General features: G+C 38.4%; 3 protein-coding genes across 12 annotated transcripts in view; 2 read left to right on the forward strand and 1 right to left on the reverse strand.

The window, feature by feature from the left end:
• LOC117544273 (lisH domain-containing protein ARMC9) overlaps positions 1-3,151 on the reverse strand; it is a 48,116-nt gene extending 44,965 nt beyond the window's left edge. For 7 of the 8 annotated variants that reach the window (XR_004568667.1, XR_004568666.1, XR_004568669.1 and 4 more), the window contains exons 1-6: positions 2,953-3,148; positions 2,439-2,542; positions 2,132-2,257; positions 1,693-1,863; positions 1,256-1,411; positions 1,033-1,125 (exon numbers count right to left, since the gene is read on the reverse strand). Coding sequence is in view for 4 of the 8 variants with exons in the window: in XM_034213188.1 (XP_034069079.1) it covers positions 1,033-1,125; positions 1,256-1,411; positions 1,693-1,863; positions 2,132-2,257; positions 2,439-2,513 (621 nt within the window). In the remaining 4 variants the exon portion in view is untranslated. Of the gene's footprint in view, positions 1-1,032; positions 1,126-1,255; positions 1,412-1,692; positions 1,864-2,131; positions 2,258-2,438; positions 2,543-2,952 lie in introns of all 8 variants that reach the window. The other variant, XM_034213187.1, reaches the window with a different exon arrangement.
• polr2h (info polymerase (RNA) II (DNA directed) polypeptide H) lies at positions 2,492-8,241 on the forward strand. 3 transcript variants are annotated; one of them, XM_034213194.1, is made up of 7 exons: positions 3,279-3,521; positions 4,357-4,449; positions 6,136-6,219; positions 6,650-6,743; positions 6,923-7,006; positions 7,128-7,213; positions 7,849-8,103. In XM_034213194.1, exons 2-6 carry the CDS (start codon positions 4,377-4,379, stop codon positions 7,180-7,182), a joined length of 390 nt encoding a protein of 129 aa, XP_034069085.1. In that variant the 5' UTR covers positions 3,279-3,521; positions 4,357-4,376; the 3' UTR covers positions 7,183-7,213; positions 7,849-8,103. The 3 variants fall into 3 exon arrangements, with proteins under 3 accessions (XP_034069083.1, XP_034069085.1, XP_034069082.1); XM_034213192.1 differs by lacking the exons at positions 3,279-3,521; positions 7,128-7,213 and adding an exon at positions 2,492-2,513 and having other exon boundaries at positions 7,849-8,241; XM_034213191.1 differs by lacking the exon at positions 7,128-7,213 and having other exon boundaries at positions 7,849-8,241.
• A 1,872-nt stretch (positions 8,242-10,113) lies between these two features.
• Positions 10,114-17,437, forward strand: mfsd8l1 (major facilitator superfamily domain containing 8-like 1). Its single transcript, XM_034213179.1, has 13 exons — positions 10,114-10,196; positions 10,266-10,354; positions 11,654-11,839; positions 11,972-12,034; positions 12,466-12,585; positions 12,933-13,012; positions 13,088-13,436; positions 13,529-13,602; positions 14,357-14,570; positions 14,889-15,011; positions 15,143-15,273; positions 16,957-17,076; positions 17,329-17,437. Exons 1-12 carry the CDS (start codon positions 10,114-10,116, stop codon positions 17,035-17,037), a joined length of 1,593 nt encoding a protein of 530 aa, XP_034069070.1. The 3' UTR covers positions 17,038-17,076; positions 17,329-17,437.
• The last annotated feature ends 1,326 nt before the right edge of the window (positions 17,438-18,763 follow it).

Raw genomic sequence — 18,763 nt, forward strand, 5'->3', positions numbered from 1 at the left:
TTAAAGAACACGCACTAGCATTCAATGGAACAAGTCAAACAATTCTATGTATTTGTTTCGTCATCCAATGATAAATACAGACAAGGGATTGTGTTAATTGCACTTTGGAGCTTCAATTTGACTTGACACATAACAAACAGTCTGTTTTACATACTGTTTGAAGCACACATTTTTATGAAAGCAAACATTTACACAGGACTGGAAGATAATTGTGTCTGTAATTAAGATGAACGCCTATAATTCAGAGCATTTAGAAGCACGTAAGGATGTGAACGTGTCCTGGAATAGTTGGAACTCCACTAACAGAACCTTTTCATTTGTGAGTGTGCTGTGACAGCTGCTGTATTTGCATATTACAATATTAGCTTATGTAACCCTGCTCCTTTATGCTTAATTTTTGTACAAATAGATAGTATTTCTTTGGTCAGCCCTTGAGAGGATGCTCACTATGTTAATCTGTGTACTTTGATTGTCAGCCAGTAGGGATAGGGTTTAGTTTCATGTTGAGGGAGGAAAGTCGAGCCACTGGGTTTCCAGTTCAAGCAACAACTCGTGTTATCCTTCACTTGCCCTTCTACCCTGAATGACTTTGGATGAGTTAGTGTTGGATTACGGTCTTCCAGACTGAAACACGGCCATAAATAAATGTAAATCAGACAGGATTTGCTTACATGATAGGAAATGTCCAAGTCTGGGTTATGACTATTAATGAATTCTCAAGTCACCAACAGAAAGGCTTTTTGCTGAGATTTAAATGTGCAGCTCATCCAGAAGAGGAACCACTGGCCATTCAGTAGGATAACACTGGTATATATCAAATGTAATGGCCAAGTAACAAGTTGAGCACAAACATAAAACTTATTTTATTAACAACTATTTAGCTGTGGTGAAATGAATGCAACTTGTAAAACAGAAAGGCACAGCACACACATTTAAATTAAAATATAATATCATCTATTGTTCATAAATATACAATATGTCACCCCTCTGTGCTGTACATGTGGCATGTGAGTGAGTCTCAATAAAGGATACATATAAATTCAGCAGCCGTGGGGTGTTGGATGACTTCAGTGTCACCGACAGAAACCGCTCCAGCTTATCTTTCAACTGTGGTATCCAGGAATCCTAAATAAACAGAATGTAGAATGGAAGAAAATATGGTTATGCTCATTCTGAAAGTAGCACCAGGTAGTAATGTTGCATAATATATAATAAGTTGTTGACAATAACCAAAAATATAGTGTTAGCTGATCACCTGGAAAAGATTTTTGAAGGAGGGATGGACAGTGGGGTTTGGAACAAAAGGCAAAGCATAGTAAGGCAGGAACTCTGCGGTCTGGCTCAATGACGCTCCGCGAGTCTCCAGGTACTGCTTAAAGTGGGAAATCCTCTCCTCAAAATCAGCCCGGTCCTGAAGAATGAGTAAGGTTTTCAAAGGAGTAGATTTATTTCAAAATGTCTGTTTAGCTTACAACATAATTTAAAACATCTGTAATATACATAATATTTTTCCAATTAGATCATTCTGTTTATTTCCCTGCTGAGAACAAGACTGTAGCACAGCTTAGTGGACATTTAGAAAAATTTCATATCATGATATTCAATGATAGTTGTGTTTTGCTTGCGGATAATCTTAAGAAAAGTAATGCTCTTGTTTAAATTAAATGTATTTAACAATTAAAAACAACATACATGTCTACCAGGGTGCCTCCTCAGTGGGAAGATGGTGAAGTGGATGTAGAGGTAGAACTCCAGGCTCTGGGCCTCAGCATCCGTGTCTTTAACCTCAGAGGGAATATTCTCAGTCCACAGTTCAAAGAACACTTTGTGGTCTCCGTCGTCAAAACAGCCAAGGAGGTCTTTCTAGAAAAGTCAAAGTTAAAGAGGAGTTGGTTGGAGAAATAGTAATAACTCTAGAAGGATGTAATCTACAATTTTTTCTGAAATGTTATAATGATAATGTATATATGATAATATGACCAAGAATTTTGGAAAACCCAACAATATTTAGAGATAAAATCAATACAAAAAAGCTTAATGCTAGGGATAAATCGCAGCACATCCCTTATTGCCACTATCACAAATGATTAACAAACCTGCAGGAATAGATCATAATACTTGTATGATTTACCTGGATAACACGAGTCTTTGAGTCTCTGAGAGTACTTCCTTGAGGCTTTGAGACGAGCTTGCCTTTGCTTTTGCAGTCCTTTTCCAAACTGTGAACAGTCTCTTCAAATTCCTCAAACTTAAGGTACTACAAAAGACAAAAAAACAAGCATAGTGGTTTCAAATCTACCTTAACCAGAACACAATGGAGTCATCCAAATTACAAAAACTTAAAAACTCTTGTTTTGACATTGTAATTGACTTGTAGTGATGCTCATGCTGTTTGGCGTATTGCTCTGTCTGCATTCACAAAAATGTAAATGTGTTACCTCCTTGATCATCCCAAGAAGATCGGCTTCAGTTGCCAAGATGTCCCCCATCTTGGCTGCCTCCCTGGAACTCATGTGAGTGCCCCAAAACTTCAAAACACCTACTGTGAGAAAATAAGTCTGTTTTCAATAAACAACATTTGTACCAATTCTGCAGATCCAAAAGCACCGTACAGGACATTATAATTAGGCAAATGTGTGTAGCACCAAAATAACAAGCAGGCAACAAAGGGCTGTCAAATAACTATAGTGCAATTTTTGTTTCAGAGTATTATTGTTTTTAGAGAATTCAGCTAAAGCGATATACATGCTTTTTTGTTATAGTAGGCCTACTATTCTTAGACACAAATAAAATGGACATCCATTTTTTACTGGATGTATACAGCTTTTAAAACAACACCGTTAACAGAACATCCTATTTGTTCTGCCATTGTAAGCAAACGTGTGGCAAGCTAACGTTACTAGCTGACAAGCTAACGTCATCTGACGGTAAAAGACAAGGCATCGTTCTCACCCTTTCACATATGCATTTGGTAAATAGAGGTTTATATCGTTTCAGCGTGCTCATCCGGAACTGGAACTTATATGATCCATTTTCGACACGGCATATGTTTACCCTGCTTTTAGCCAGCTAGCCATTAGCTAGCAACCGTACACAGATAGGACGCTAATACACCTAGCAACCAAACACTTAGGAAATGCAAGCTGGAAAGTAGAGGCAGATGTCGTGAATCGTGCTTTATTTAGCAAAACAACGTGTAGAGCACAATGTGTTTTAAACATTAAAGCAACTATACACAGATAGTTACGACATTGAGTTTTTAAATAATGTATTCAAGTTTTTTTGGGATTGACAGTAAAAAAATAAAGTCATGTTTGCATTTTCAACCGGAAGCAGTTTGCGTGTCAGAGGTTGAGCACATTGTTTCTCCCATGGCGGTACAATCTGTCTCACACTGAAGCGTACATTAATTAAGTTTTACCGCTATAATATATATAGGGCACAATTTAAACAGACATCACTGCAGAACAATAGCGAGTGAGACTTTTCTGTGAGAAAAATTGGTCAAGAACGTATTTGAGGTAAGCTTGGGGAAGTGGGTGTTCTACATGCTAAAGCTAACAGCTAGCCTGAATAGGAGACACTTATAAAGTAGTAGTCAGCTAACGTTATAGCAATACTTTAAATAACGCTAACTCAGGCACCAACGTTGTTGAATTATTATCGAGTGAGAGTTTGTAAGTAACCAACACATAATTGAACTTTACATGTCAAGCTACGGTTAACATTCATGTTTCTCAAGAAGCGTTATCTAGTTTGTTTTAAACTACGTCTTGGCATATTTTATTAGATTAAGACTAAAGAATATGTCTAATGTCAAGAAGGCAACTGGAAACACTCAACATTCTCAATCACTTTCAATATGTTTACAATTTCAGCATCTTCATTGTGACATAAATGATAGCAGAATCATAACGAGCAGCACAATACAATACCTTTAATCAAAAACACCTAACATAAACATGCATTTAAGACAGTTTTTACTGACCCAAAAATACGACCCTTTTCTGCTGTTTTCTTTACATTGTGTTTACTAGTTTACTTCTTCAGTCAGTCGTGTAACATAAGTCTGTAAACTTAAGTCTTATCCTTTGCTTGTTCTTTTTATCATGCTATATATTTGTGTTGATGTACATATGACAAGCCATACTATATTCATTTCCAAGAAAATGGCTTAGAAATATGATGACTTTTTGAAACATTCACATCGTTTGTTTTTGAATAATCACATTTCCCCCATTACTAACTAAAACATGGGCTCTATCAACGCAGACCAAAGCTATCAGTTATTTTCATTGAACATTTTCTTCCTCCAACAAAAGCTGGACTAATGGTACTTGTCTTTTTCCTTTCCAGGTTGGTAGACGAGGGTAAAGATGGCTGGAATTCTGTTTGAGGATATCTTCGATGTAAAGGACATTGACCCAGATGGCATGAAGTTTGACAGAGGTGTGTGACATCTCATTATGATTAAAAGTTGAAAAGGGTGGAGGGAATCACACACTATACACTACCATCATGTAATGGTCCAGGGCTCGACATTAAGGACTACACGATGGCCCGGGGCCATCTAGTATTTAGCTCGGGCAATGAAGCCTCACCTGCTGGTTGCCCGATCGGGCAATCTATTATGCCAGTATCATGCAGCTCGCGGATCCAGTAATGAGTGACCCGACAGTAAAACTAAACATATCTATAACTAGTTACGGTAGTTTAAGAGGTAATTAAAATAGCTACGTGTGATATTCTAACCTGAAGTGTGTGTTTTGTCCGCTCACCGCTGCAGGTGATTATGCAGAGCTGCGTGTCGACTCGTCAGCAGCAGCTGATCTCTCTCTCCCGTCAGATTAGACTTCACTCGCGTTTATGTCCATATCGATCAGATCCAGATAGTTCTAGCTAATGATATGACTACCTGCTTATTAAAAGACACCTAAACAATAAGTGTCGCTATGCAACTGGGTGAGGCCACAAAGTATAGCGCAGCATTATGCATTTGTTCACATGCCCACCGGAACCCCGAGGCATTACCAACAGATCAACGCACAATCAACCCACACAGGACATCTCTTTCTCCACATTAAGTGTGAGACATTATAATTGACTATTCTTGTCTGTCACATACTTTCTTGTCTGTCACATAAGTGGCGCAACTGAAGCGGTATTGGGCTAAAGGGAAATTATTTTGACCGGACATTTTGACCGAAGAGATTTAGATTTGCCGTCTAACGGGAACTCTGACGTCGCCATTTTGTGTGCTTGGCGGATGCGCTCGGCTCCTCTCGACTGCTGCTCGGGTCTGCTCGGTCAGCTTCCGGATGAGGAGGCATTCGTTCGACCAACTTACAGTAGATAACATTACAAAATGTTTTAACAGGGGCCATAATAGTGTAAATAACGTTTGTTTTGGCAGTTATAACTGAATGTAATGTTTTCTACTTTTTTACATCTGGGAAGGCATTTGCCTTCATCAGATGGAAAGTGTCTTGACCAACAACTTAAGTATTTCTTATAGCTATGCAGGGCATGCAAGCGAGCAAACACAAACAAGAACAAACAAACAAGTGAAATGAAGAATAAAATTGAAATTGTACAATACAATATTGTGGTGGTTCATCTTATAATTCAGTCTAGAGAACCAGACAGCATCTAAGACCTGCACAAATCTAAATGTTCTAGGGGGAGGCCCCCCAAACCCTTCATGCGTCATTACGTCCGCACGCATTTTCAGGGCAATCTCTATTGGGCTCAGGGCCATCTGTAAATTAGCTTAGATGGCCCACAGGGCCATCTCCCAAAATCCTTAATGTCATGCACTGTGGTCACTACTACTGTACTGGTACACCTTATTCTTCTATCTGTAAAATATTGAATGATCTTAAGTATTAAATGAAGTCTGGCATATTTTAAAGGTAAAGACCCAGATTTTTATTTTGTGGAAATTATTTACATTTTAGTTTGTTGTTGTTTTGCCTCTCTCCTTTTAGTTGTCTAGCTTTAATAATTTAACCTTCTAAAAGCGTTTAACTATATTACATTTGTGTTACTATTATTTATTTTCAATTAGTATATTTCACTTTTTTAAAGTACAAATGAACTTATCCAATGTCTACTTCTACCTGTTTTGTTCTACAGTATCTCGTCTACATTGTGAGAGTGAGTCTTTCAAGATGGACCTCATCTTGGATGTGAACATTCAAATCTATCCTGTGGATCTTGGTAAGAAGCAACCTCTTTGTTCATGTCTATATTAATTATAAGGTAAAGATAAGAAGTCTTTTGATTGTTGATGTTGTCTCACACAATCACATTCTAAACATATCTTGTATACAGTTTGCTCAGAACAATCAGTTATTTCCCCAACATTTTTACCTCCTAAATATATATAGAAATCCTTTTACTTTTAGACAAGGTGGTCACATAATTGTCTGGTTATCATCACTTGCACCTTTACTTTTACTTTTTTCCTTATATACTCTGGTGTACATGTGAGTAAGTAGCGCTACGCCAAACCGCTATATATTCCTCTTTAGTCAGTGTGTGAGGCTACACTTAGATTAAGGCGTAAAGCACCATGAATCATAATCCAGGGTGTCCCAAGTTTCCAATATATAAAACCTCTTTGTTTGCATGTGTTTATTTCTTTAAGGTGACAAGTTCCGACTGGTCATTGCCAGCACGTTATATGAAGATGGAACGCCAGACGACGGAGAGTACAATCCTCAGGATGACCGGCCTTCTAGGTAAGGCGTTTTCTCTTCAAACATTGATGACTGTAACTTAACCAACAAATGCTTCCTTGGTTCTTTCATGTTTTTAAGGATCTAACACCATTGCTGTGTAAATGTTTAGTGTGCCTGTTCCCTGTGATGTACAGCATGTTTTGATAAATGCTCTTATTTGACTTTGTTTACATTTCCAGGGCGGACCAGTTTGATTATGTGATGTATGGGAAGGTTTACAAGATTGAGGGTGATGAGACTTCAACAGAAGCAGCCACACGCCTGTAAGTAATATTACATGCTTTTTTGAAGTTAAAGGCGGGGTGGGTAATTTTGGAGAAACCAGTTAGAGTGCGCTAGAATTTGAAAATACACAGCCGGGAAAAATCTGCCACTTCCTCACAGAGCCCCTCCTCCAACACACACGAACGCGCACATGACCAATGAGGGCACGAGATAAGTTTGTGCACAGATGGAAGGCTGACAGGCAGGTAGGCCATCCAGTTATTTTAGCCGGGCCGGCTCAGATGATTGGTCGTGCTTTTTACGGGACTACGGCTTCCACAGATGAAGTTTCTTTATGGATTTTTTGTCAAAGCATTTGGATGTTAAGAGCATTCCATGAAATATAACAAAAAGTGTATCTCGAGCCGGTTTCTCAAACTTACCTACCCCACCTTTAAGCTTATAACTCATAAATATAAATGTTAATATGTTTACCTTTAAATAAACTGTTAGCATACTAACAAGTAGCTTTGCTATTGGTAAATCATTAGTGCAGCAATTTCTCATATATATATAAAGGACCACAGAAACTCTTTTTTTGAAAGAATTCTACATTTTTCAGCTTAGAAATATTATTTAGTTGTGAAAATATATTTGTATTATATGTCACTGATTAGAAGAATATACTTAAGTTGGATTTTAAGTGTATTATTATAACCACTATTCTTTTGCAAATGATCACCCAGCTGTGTATTGCATTGATCAAGATTATTTAGCTTGCCCAACAGAACTCTGTGTGTGATAGAGAGATAATGCGATGGTAATATTTTCTTATAATTTTTTGCAAACTTTAAATCTCATTTGTTGTTTTTAATCAAGTTCCATGTGCTCCTTCTCTCAGATCTGCCTATGTGTCGTACGGCGGCCTCCTCATGAGGCTGCAGGGAGACGCCAACAACCTTCACGGCTTCGAGGTGGACTCCCGGGTCTACCTCCTCATGAAGAAACTCGCCTTCTAACCCCCAGCTCTGCTCACTCAGTTGTTCCCAATGCCACAGGCAACTTTATAAGGAACTGCATACTGAAAACATTCATATTCTCAACCCTGGAGTATGCAAATATCATCCAAGCGCAGCTCACAGACACACATGGAGGCAACATATTTCGTTTTTTTACTCTTGTAGTTACAGAATGTTTCCTCCAAGGAGATGGACTACAAATTATTAACTGTGACACATACAAACTGCTGCAACCTGGTAAACTGTAAATAAAGATTTCTTTTATACTAATTGATTCTTGCATTGTCTGTCACCTTTTTCAAAATGACTATTTAAAAAAAATCTGTGAGTGAGTTTATTCTTGTTGTTTTCTTCCAACCAGAAAATACCCTTGCAACTGTTAAGTTGATCTTATAAATGTTTATTTGGTTTCATTTTGTTGCATTTTCACAAAAGATTTTAAAGTACTAAGTACTGTTGTTTTTTTATTTCACACGGCTTTGGGAACATTTTTACAACTGTACATTTTCAAATAACATTAAAGGTGAGCATAAATGAATGCATGGTTTCAAAAAGTCCAGTAAATCAAGTACTGACATGTCTGTTCATGTCATATGGAATAGCTTAGATTGACTACACACAAATTCGAGAAGTGACCTTTAAAACAACAGAGCCGTCTGTAACATGTCTTCTCAGCAACATAAGTAGAACATTTGAAGTTCAGATATTGAATAAATCTTTAGATAAGTATTTAGAAAATTAAATAATAGTTTTTCCCAGCTGCTAGCATGTCTTACGCAATGGTTCTATAGTTGCTTACATGGCAGCAAGCAAAAATGCTGATGCTCAGGAGAAAGAAGATTGAATTAAGGCTGAAGAAGAAGCTTTGTGTGTGACACAAGCTTCCCAATGACAGTGGTAATGGGTGTCACAGGACAGGAGGGAACACTGCCAGTGATTCATATATTCTTAATAATGTATGCATGGAAGGCAGACTTAGTACTGTTGTATATGCTTGTAGCCTTACAAAAGTACAGCAATGATGTACAATATTAAAGTAAAACATTGTATAAGTACCACAACATTTTATAGGGACAATCCGGTTGGACATATTCGATTTGAATTGTAAAATATATGTTTTTGAAAGCCAGCACCAGTACTTTAATACCGCAGCTGCCCAAATACTTAAAATAATTCAGGGTTTTTCCTCAGAATTCTCTTGTCGCGGTGTAAAAGTGTCTGAAACATTATTTTGTACTATAATATGTCCCAGATTTATTAAAGTATGTGCCTCTGACATGATGCTGTTGGTTATTTGCTCACCATGGGGAATGGTCAGAGTAAGTTATCAAACAACATTATCTTTCCACTGGTGTCAGCAGGTTTGATAAAACCCTAAATGAATATCATGTTCAGATTGTGACAATCGTGGTATAGTAACTGCAACTGTAATCTGCATTACATTGTAAAACAAGAGATAACATATGATTGCACATTTGAGCTATACTGGAGCAGGCTTGTATTCCCATGCTATGCTACCACAGATTGTATTTACTATTTTTACGATTTCATTATGACATCTTGTGTGTCTAATATTAATTAGGACTGTAGTTGGTCTGTTTTTGATTTACAAACAAATTAAAAGAAAGAACACAACACATTTTACCCAAGCTTATCCCAGTTTTCTTTTTTTCCTTTTAGAATGTGCCTTATAGCTGATTTAGATGTATTTGTACGGTGAACATTTGTTTTTAATAGGTTTTTTTTCCATATAGCCTACAAACACAATGACTTAAATATAGTCGCATTTTACCAACAGGATCAGGTGTCTACATAATCAATATCTAACAGAAAAACTTGGTAAAAACCACAGTGTCGAAATTGTATTATCACAAATACTAATCCATCTAAAAGCACCAATGAATCTGTGTGCGAATTAAACCGAAGCAGAGTGGGGCTTCCCTGCTTGGGACTGTTCCAAAGTGTACCTAGGTGAAACCACCGGAAGTGATGTAGTTTGGGCTAAACTGCGCAGGAGCATTGCACGGATGTTTGCTTCTCGTTTGCAAATCCCTGTTTGAACTGGCGCTTCAAGCATTACATACTCAGGGAACAGGCTCTTTGCACACTCACTTCAGAGTTATGTAGAACAACACGCACTCTGAAAAATGTTTTTCAAACTGTCCGGAGAAAGGCACAGAGACATGTACCCTCAGTCGGCTCTAATTGGAAGCACTGCACTCGGGATTATGTCAGTTTTGGTGTTTTGTAGACAGACTAGAATGGACATGTATCTTCAAGCATAACAATAATATTATAGCTGCCAAACACGATGGATTATCGACGGAAGAAGAAAGCTGACATTCTTCACCATTGGACTCATATTTCTACTTAGCGGTGTGGAATATGGTAAGATCTATTTTGTGTTGTTATTGTTTCTTTTGCCTGTGTTGCAACACTGACATTGACCATTTAAATGAATGGGAAAGTGGGACACTAAAATATTACAGTACAGTCAATCACTATGTAGTGTTCCCATAATCACCTAAATGATTGAGTATGAGGCTACTATTCATGTTCACTATGTTTTTTGGTGGAACATGGTGTACTGGAACTTATTGGTTTGGCATGTTGAGTGTGTGTATTTCTCCTATTGAGGTATTTGGACTCAACCATTATGTGATTTGATCAGGGAAAGGATACTTAGGCAAGGGTTTGAGTAGTCAGGAGTAATACAAAGGACTGTAGTGTATTAGTTACTTATTTAACTATTTCATTGTTTGGTAATTTGATTACATTTACCTTTGTCATATGTCTTACAGCTCACTGGCTGTGTTACTTAGAAACGTATTAATTAACTCAAAAATGTAATGAATAACAGTGATATCTGTTCAACCACCTGAATCAACCAGTCCATATTTTACTCAAATATGGGTGAGGTTGGCACAGAGGCCACCTTACAAGGACATTTACACATGCATACAAAAGAACAGCAAATTCAACCACACCCTTTAAAAACGTTCCAAGGAATTAAAGCACAGCTCTCTTGATAAGATTCAGAAAGATATTATTGAGTATATGACTGTTATCTTACAATGCAGTGAATTTGTTGTTGTTGTTGTTGTTGTTGTTGTTGTTGTCATAGTCACTTAAAGCTGTGTCAAAAGCAAGGCTCAATTAGTTTTATCACTTTTGCATGGTCACAGATGCCAAGTCAATTTAAGCAACCATTTCTGTTTTTTCCAGAAAGCACACCATGTGTCTTCTGTTCTGACCTAAGAATGAAATTAGGACTGTATTTGGTAAGCACTATTCTCTGTCTAGATGATTAATGATTATGCTTGAGGTATTGACAGGGAGAAATTGTTACCACTGCTTGCTCTCTTGGCATTACTATCACTGATATGAAAAATATTTAAAGTTCACCTCTCCAACTCCTCTGATAAATATCTCCATAGGGCTCATGGAAGTCACAGGTTTGCAATAAACATTGTTAAGATGCCTCTTAAATGCATCCCAACAGAGCTACAGTGTGCTCATTTAAATCCTCATATACCTAATTATGACTCAGCAACACTGAGTTAGGTAGTTTAAGTAAACAATGTTCACTTTCCATGTGTTAACTTTGACATTTAGTTTTTTATTCAAACACTGTAACTTCAAAAGAAAGTGTATATTAGATGAAAACTGTTCCTTCTGTCTCCCCAGCTGTAATACTGCCCACGATATGGAGGTACTTGCAGACTTTAGAAGCAGCACCTTACTACCTGGGTTTGGCGCTGTCAGCATTCAGCTTGACCGGCCTCCTCACAGGACCGTTGTTTGGCTACTGGTCCGACAAAACACGGACCACTAAGAAGATCATCTTGTTTGCCAATGTTTTTGAGATGATTGGTGAGTCCACTTATTTGATTGTATTTCCACCACTTCTACCTTGAAACAACAAACTTCATTCACTATTAGTTTTGTGGTATTAGTGTAAAGTGTATGACTCACTTCATTTTACTCCTCCTTTCTGCTCTCCAGGTAATTTTATGTACTTTATGGGATATTCCAAGTGGCTCTTACTGTCAAGCAGACTGGTGGCAGGTGAGTCTGCTCAAAGACACTGTGACTTATTATCCATTCCAGGTGTCAAGCTAGTAGAATAGACTTGTCAAACCAGAGTAGCTGAAAAGGTACATTATGTAAAGGTATACATTTGAGCCTGTACATACTATGATGCATCATCATTTTGTTTTTTTAACAGAGACTGTTCCTTATATTTTAAATGTGACACATGTTAACCTGAAAATGATTATCGGTAATATCGTGTGGTTGACCATCTAAAAATATCCCAAAGCTTAAAAAATATTTGTTTATTTAAATGGGGTTTAGAGGGTGATATATATAAATAATGGTAATATTATTGTAGTTTTTTGAAGATAATAAGACGTGATGCAACAAACAATGTATGTCCAGAGCTCCAGATTTAACCTCAATTTCTTGAAAATCACCCGTAACTGATGAATTTTCCTCAGGTATCGGAACAGGTGCTGGCTCAGCTATCTTTGGCTTACTGACCAGAAGCACCGCCCCAGAGGACCGCGCCACTGCTTTTGCTGCAGTCATGGCATGTCGACAAGCTGGCCTTCTGATTGGTCAGTGCTCCACTGCTTTCTGGTGGCATATTCATTTAGCCAGTAACAGTGCAGTATTATTTTATTGGCTTAAGAATGTATGCAACATAAAAAAGCATGTTTATAAATGGCACTATAGGCCGCCAGTCATAGAAGAGTTTAATGTGGTACAAATATTGAAGTAGGCCGGTGATCCCTGCTCCTTATAAAGGGTCCCTAGGCCTGAAAATCAGTGAAGACTCATGTTTTTCTAATGTTTGGGTGTGTACACCAAGGCAAATTCCTTGTATGTCTAAACCTACTTGGCAATAAACCTGTTTCTGAGATCTGATTCTGACATGATGCATGTTTAACCTTGTGTTTGACAGGTCCAGCATTTAACATCTTCCTGAGGTTGTGTGATTTCCAACTGGGTCCTTTTGTTGTCAATAAATATACCGCGCCAGGGGTAAGGGTCCACAATAAGCTATAACTTTGCACCCCTCAAAGAGAAGTTGTAATGCTCTTCTTCCACCTTCTGCAGCTGTTCATGTGTCTGCTGTGGACTCTCATTCAACTGGCGGTGATCTTCATGTACTGGGACCTACCTCCTCTGGAGAAAGAGAAGGCCAAAGACAGATTAAGAGGCCAGAGCAAGGACGAGGAGGACGAGCAAGGGCTTGTGGAAGAGGACAATGATGAGGAAAAGCCGCTAATGGGGTCCCAGGAGATAGGGGGGTCCTACGGCTCAGTGGTGGTGTCCAACACAACCATGTCAGACCCTTCTGCTACCTCAAATGCTACGCTGAATCCCATCTCTCCACCTCTCTCTCCAGAGCCACCAGAGACCCATGAGTCTTCCAGCCCCTCTAAGACCTCTAGCATATCTCGAGGTGGGTGACTGACAGTGTGTCTTTCTCTCAGGGGTTCTTAAAAAGCTGGAAGACACATTCTCTAAATGTAATGTCTTTCTCCCTTTCTGTAGAGTTCCTGAGAGAAGAGGTGGCTGTGCTGCTGGCTGCTCAGTTCATCACTCTCTTCAATCAGACAGCACTGGAGGTAGAGTAAAGATATACAGACTGTAACACTCACATATATATTAAATGATTGAACAAAAAAGTTATCTTTATGTTCCTTACAGTAGGGATCACTTAACTAAAACTAGTGGAGTATCTGTGAAGCCAGGAGTTGGCAGACGTTTTTATTCGGCAAGAGAAAACTGGACGAAATACCCTTTTTATATGGGGATTTATGCACTGTGCAAACGTCTCGATGTAAGGGAAACTTCTGTGTAGCAATGCAGTGGGAGTCACCGACTCAGGAAGGAGACACGGTGGAGCAGGAGCTTTTGATGTCAAACACTGGAGGTTTATTTGGAGTTACGGCCGGAGAGTTCACATCACAAATCACAGCAGTCACGGTGAGACTGCACGGGTGGGTTGCCACGTCAATTCTGGAGCGCCTCTCTCTTGCTAGCCCATTTAACTGGTTTCACAGAGAGTAATCAACATATTTTGATAAGATAGCTTTAGACAGTTGGGCACACTGAATTATCTGCTTCCGCCACTTATGGCCTCGAATATGTCATACCCTGGAGTCCATAAGCAATAAAGAAGGAAGTGTCCCAGTGCACCCACAACAAAGACCATCTGTGACCTAGTGTTGACCGGTCACAGAATGGGAACAATAACATTATGGCTGAAGCAGCCTATGTCCTTAAAGGAGATAAACAGACGTCAGGGTTGGTCCTGTACGTCATATCTAGGAGTCTAGGACAACTATTTCCCTAACACTCGATACATTTATTTCTCAGACCATGGTGACCCCGATGACCCAGAAGTACTTTGGCTACAGTGAGCTGGAGAACAGCGTGATGTACAGCCTCTGCGGGGTGGAGGTGATCGCTGGCTTCCTGTTTGTGCGCTGGCTGAGCCAGCGTGTTACTGAGCGAGTTATCCTTGCCATCGGACTGACGATCTGCAACATCTCCGGTGTCTGGTGCTTAATCTTCCTGGCAAACCCACTAGGTCAGAATGCATTGGAAAAACAGCTTACTATTACATCATTTTGTACACACAGGTCAACTAGAACTGATGCTGCCACAAAATCCTGATCCCCCACCAACATTTTGTTTAATACTCCATGTTTTACTGATCTGGCCTGTTTAATAAAGAAGGTTTACATATTTATATGAATCATTTGTTATATTCAAAACATTCTCACAATTGGTAACTCAGTCATATCCAACAGATCTAAATTATATTACACAATCAAACATTTTAAATCATCATGATGCCTATTCACTCAGTGTTTTTTTTCTTCTTCTATTTCACTTTTTTCTGAAGGTGGTTTCCAATGGAAGCTGACTGAATTCGTCATTGGAGTGTTTCTGCAGGTTTTGGGTTTGCCATTTGTAGCTGTGGCTCAGGTTTCCCTCTTTTCCAAAGTCACTTCTGAGAAAACACAAGGTGAGAAACTGCATCATCTAGTGGAACATAAACAGCATTGCATATTGGAATATACGTTCTACACCTTTCATTGTTTGGTGGGTCGATGTAATAGACTAGTGTTGATTCTCTGTGTCTCGCTTGTATTGCAGGTTTCAGTCAAGGCGTGCGCCGCTCAGTGGGGGGTCTAGCTACCATCCTGGGTCCTCTGTGGGCTGGGGGCCTCACAGACAACATGTATATCATGATGGGGGTGATGATGGGACTGCTGGCACTGGTTACGGTATGTCAAAAGAAACTCAAAGATGTAGTATGTGGTTGTCGGATGGACATTATGGCTGCATTGTATGGATTTTAAAGGTCCCATGACATGGCCATTTCTACTGATCATAATTCCATTGTTAAGGTCTATTAGAAATGATTTACATTGTGCAATTTTCCAAACTCACATTGGTTTTTCATATAGCATCTCTGTATAGTATGTGTATTCACTCTCTGTCCTAAATGGCTTGTTGGAGCTGATTTTCTTCAGAATGATGAGATTTAGGCCCAATTACTGCCGACCCCTACACCCTACCCCTTCACACTACCACTCTGTTTGCGCAGAGGGTCCCCCACATTACGTTTTTCCATTCCAATCCAACAAGTGGGGAGAGGGAGTGGGTTATCAAGCCCTTCACCAGCGTGTCTGCATCGGTCCTGACTCAACCACCTGCACTACCTGCTGGTTACAAACAGTTCTGTGCAAACATTAACTAGTAAACTAGACATTTCATATCGTCATACATTAGCATCTTCATGGTTGCCTCGTATTTGTATGACTTAGGATCTACCTGTGTCTTGAAAACTGTAAACATGTAAATTTGATTGTAAAGTTTTGTATATTTACAGGGACTGTTGCAAAAACCAAGCAGCTTATAAACATCAGATAAAAAAAAGAAAGATGTTTACAAAAAAATAAACGGCATTAAATGTTTTTGGAGTTTTATTTCAGTTATTTTTTTAACACATTTTTGTCCAAGAAATACTGATTTGCAACCGTTGTAACGGAAGGTTACGGATGTTCCTGTTTCTGCCGGAGATAGGGGAGTTTGTCTCAAAGCTTGCCTCTGTATTTTCACCCTGCACCTTGAAGAGCCTCGTTTAGCTGTGAGTGTCACTACAAATGGAGTTCACTAATACTTCATGTGCATAAGACACAGCACTTGCAATGGTTAAAAAGATTTGTGTAAATGTGAGTCTCATTTCTGTTGAAGGAAATAATTGCGCAGAGGGTGTCTTTTGCATTGAGAATACAATTAGAATAGATCAGAAACAAACAAACCACAGAGAAAATGTTTTACAGTTAGGAACAGGAGATGTGAGTTGACATCTTATAGCCAGCAGCTCCTCTTCTGTTCAGGAACAAAATGCTTGTAATGCCTGTTAGGAAGTGTGGGCGAACCACGGCCCAACAACAAAATGTTCCACTATCCTTAAGAAAGAACAAAATAAAACCTGAATATGAGTCTGTTTGAATCTAACTTTCACTTTACATTTGGTTTAACAGGAAGCTTCTTTGATAGCCTCATTTTTTCTGTCCTTCATTATTTTTCATTGTGAAGGACAGGCTATTTCTTGTCTGATGGCTCTGAAGCAGGGTTTCTGGGTTTCTTCCAATCAGTCAATTTTCAGGATTCACTTTGCAACTGAGTGGAGAAAAGTGCTTTGTGCCAACATCAATTATTTGCTCAGGATTCAGGCTTTTTGATGTTTATTCTAATGTATTTTGTCAGATGCATAAGGAAATCCTTTTTGAGGAAACCATAACATTTGTATTTCTCATTGGATGTTATTACTGAGAGAGAGATCTAAAAGAAAGAAGGAAATCTAACAATTGCTTTGCTTCCTTGCTGTACATGTTCTTCCTTTTGTCTTTTTTGTTTTAAATCAAATATATTATAATAAAATATTTTTTTCTGTACAGATTATGCTGGCTTTCTCATACGACCGGATGCTTGCACCTGCTGTGGAGGAGCAAGTGGATGACTCGGACAACGTTGGCTAAACCAGCAGAAAGCAGATGGGATGAACGTGGATATAAAAGGTAGCTTTTAATACATTTTATGAAAAGAGACATTGCATTACATATATTTATCCAAATTGACTTACAATGAGAATTGAATGGTATTAATGTAAGACCATTTTCGTTCTTGAATGCATACATAATATAAGTAGCTATAACGATAAATTGATCTATGTTATTGTTTTGCAATGTGTACTTCACTCTTATCAGATAGCAGCCTTGTCTACCACCTTACTGCCCCTCACCCTTTTTTTCCTTTCTGCCTGTGTACAGTGGGAGATTCCCTGTCCTGCACTTAACAGTCCATCCAATGTTTCACTTTCTGCACTGGGACCAGCAAGCAGGGTGACGAGACACACACACACACACACACACACTCTCTCTCCTCTCTCTCTCTATCTGCTATCTTCTCTCTCTCTCTCTCTCCTGTGTTCACTCTCTCTCTCTCTCTCTCTCTCTCTCTCACACACACACACCTCTCATCACCTCCTGAGGGTTAACCTAACACTTGGACTTTGAGTGCAGAGGCTGATCAAAGCACTCATATGGTGCATGTATACATTTCCCATGGAAATATGGAGTCCTGCTGACACAGTGTGTGCAAGCTTTGGATTAATGGTTGCCGTCCGGTTTTTTCTTCTGCACTGAGTACCATCTCTCACATTCTGATATCAATGAACATGCCAAATCGTAAGCTGATGTAGCTGTCCATGAGCTGTAGGAGTGTAAATGAGCTGTTTAGCCTTAACACTTGTTCTTTAACTTAATTAACCAGCTCCCTGAAGAGGTCAGGGTTGTTTTTGACGGTTAGAAAATCGGGCTTTATTGTAGTAAAATATTCAAAATTAAGACCAATACATTACTTTGCCCATAAACCCAAAGTATTTTAACCTTGATAAAATATTATTTGAATCCACTTCTTTAATCGCATTCATTCCATTTACATCTGATATAGGGAAGCTTTCTCCTTGAACAGCAAAATATTTAGAGAAACGATTATTTTTGTTTTAAATTTGTGTGCTTTTGGAAATTAATACTTTTATTCTTGCCTCTACTATTGAAGCAATATGTTTGGTCACTAAAATAACTACTAACACAAAATATTAAATAAATATATTTAAACGGTTTTTCATGCCATGGTGATAGAAATGCTGTTTCAATGGTATTTCAGAATCAGAAATCTTTATTTGAAACATTACTTTAAATACCAGTAATACACGTTCTAAGGGAAACACTAAATACTATGGAGGTCTGCCAAACCCTGATTGAAGGTTGTTAATTCAAGATCTAATATTCCTGCTGTGATGGCGAATAAAGGATAACATACATTTCCTACTTTGAAAAAACAGAGCAGTACTATTGTGTAACACTAGTGGGAGCTCTTAGTCTACTGAAGTATATCCCTGTTGTTACTGCTGAGCGTTATGATCGAAGTGTTAGAAAAACAGCATTTCACGGTTTTAGGTGGCAGTACAGAAAACAGACACTAATAAATCAAATAATATTAAGGCTTTACATTTTGTGGTGTACCTCTTTATAATTTGTTCAGGTTTTTTTTTTACACAAACAACTTGAATGAATTATGAGACTGTTTATTTAATATGCATCTATTTATTAGATATTTTATGAGCCCCTACATGAACAACTTTTTTTATGTGTTACTTATGTTACAAGTAAAATAAATATTCACTATACTATATTGCCTTGT

Source organism: Gymnodraco acuticeps, unplaced genomic scaffold (assembly GCF_902827175.1).
Source record: "Gymnodraco acuticeps unplaced genomic scaffold, fGymAcu1.1, whole genome shotgun sequence".
Taxonomy (NCBI): domain Eukaryota; kingdom Metazoa; phylum Chordata; class Actinopteri; order Perciformes; family Bathydraconidae; genus Gymnodraco; species Gymnodraco acuticeps.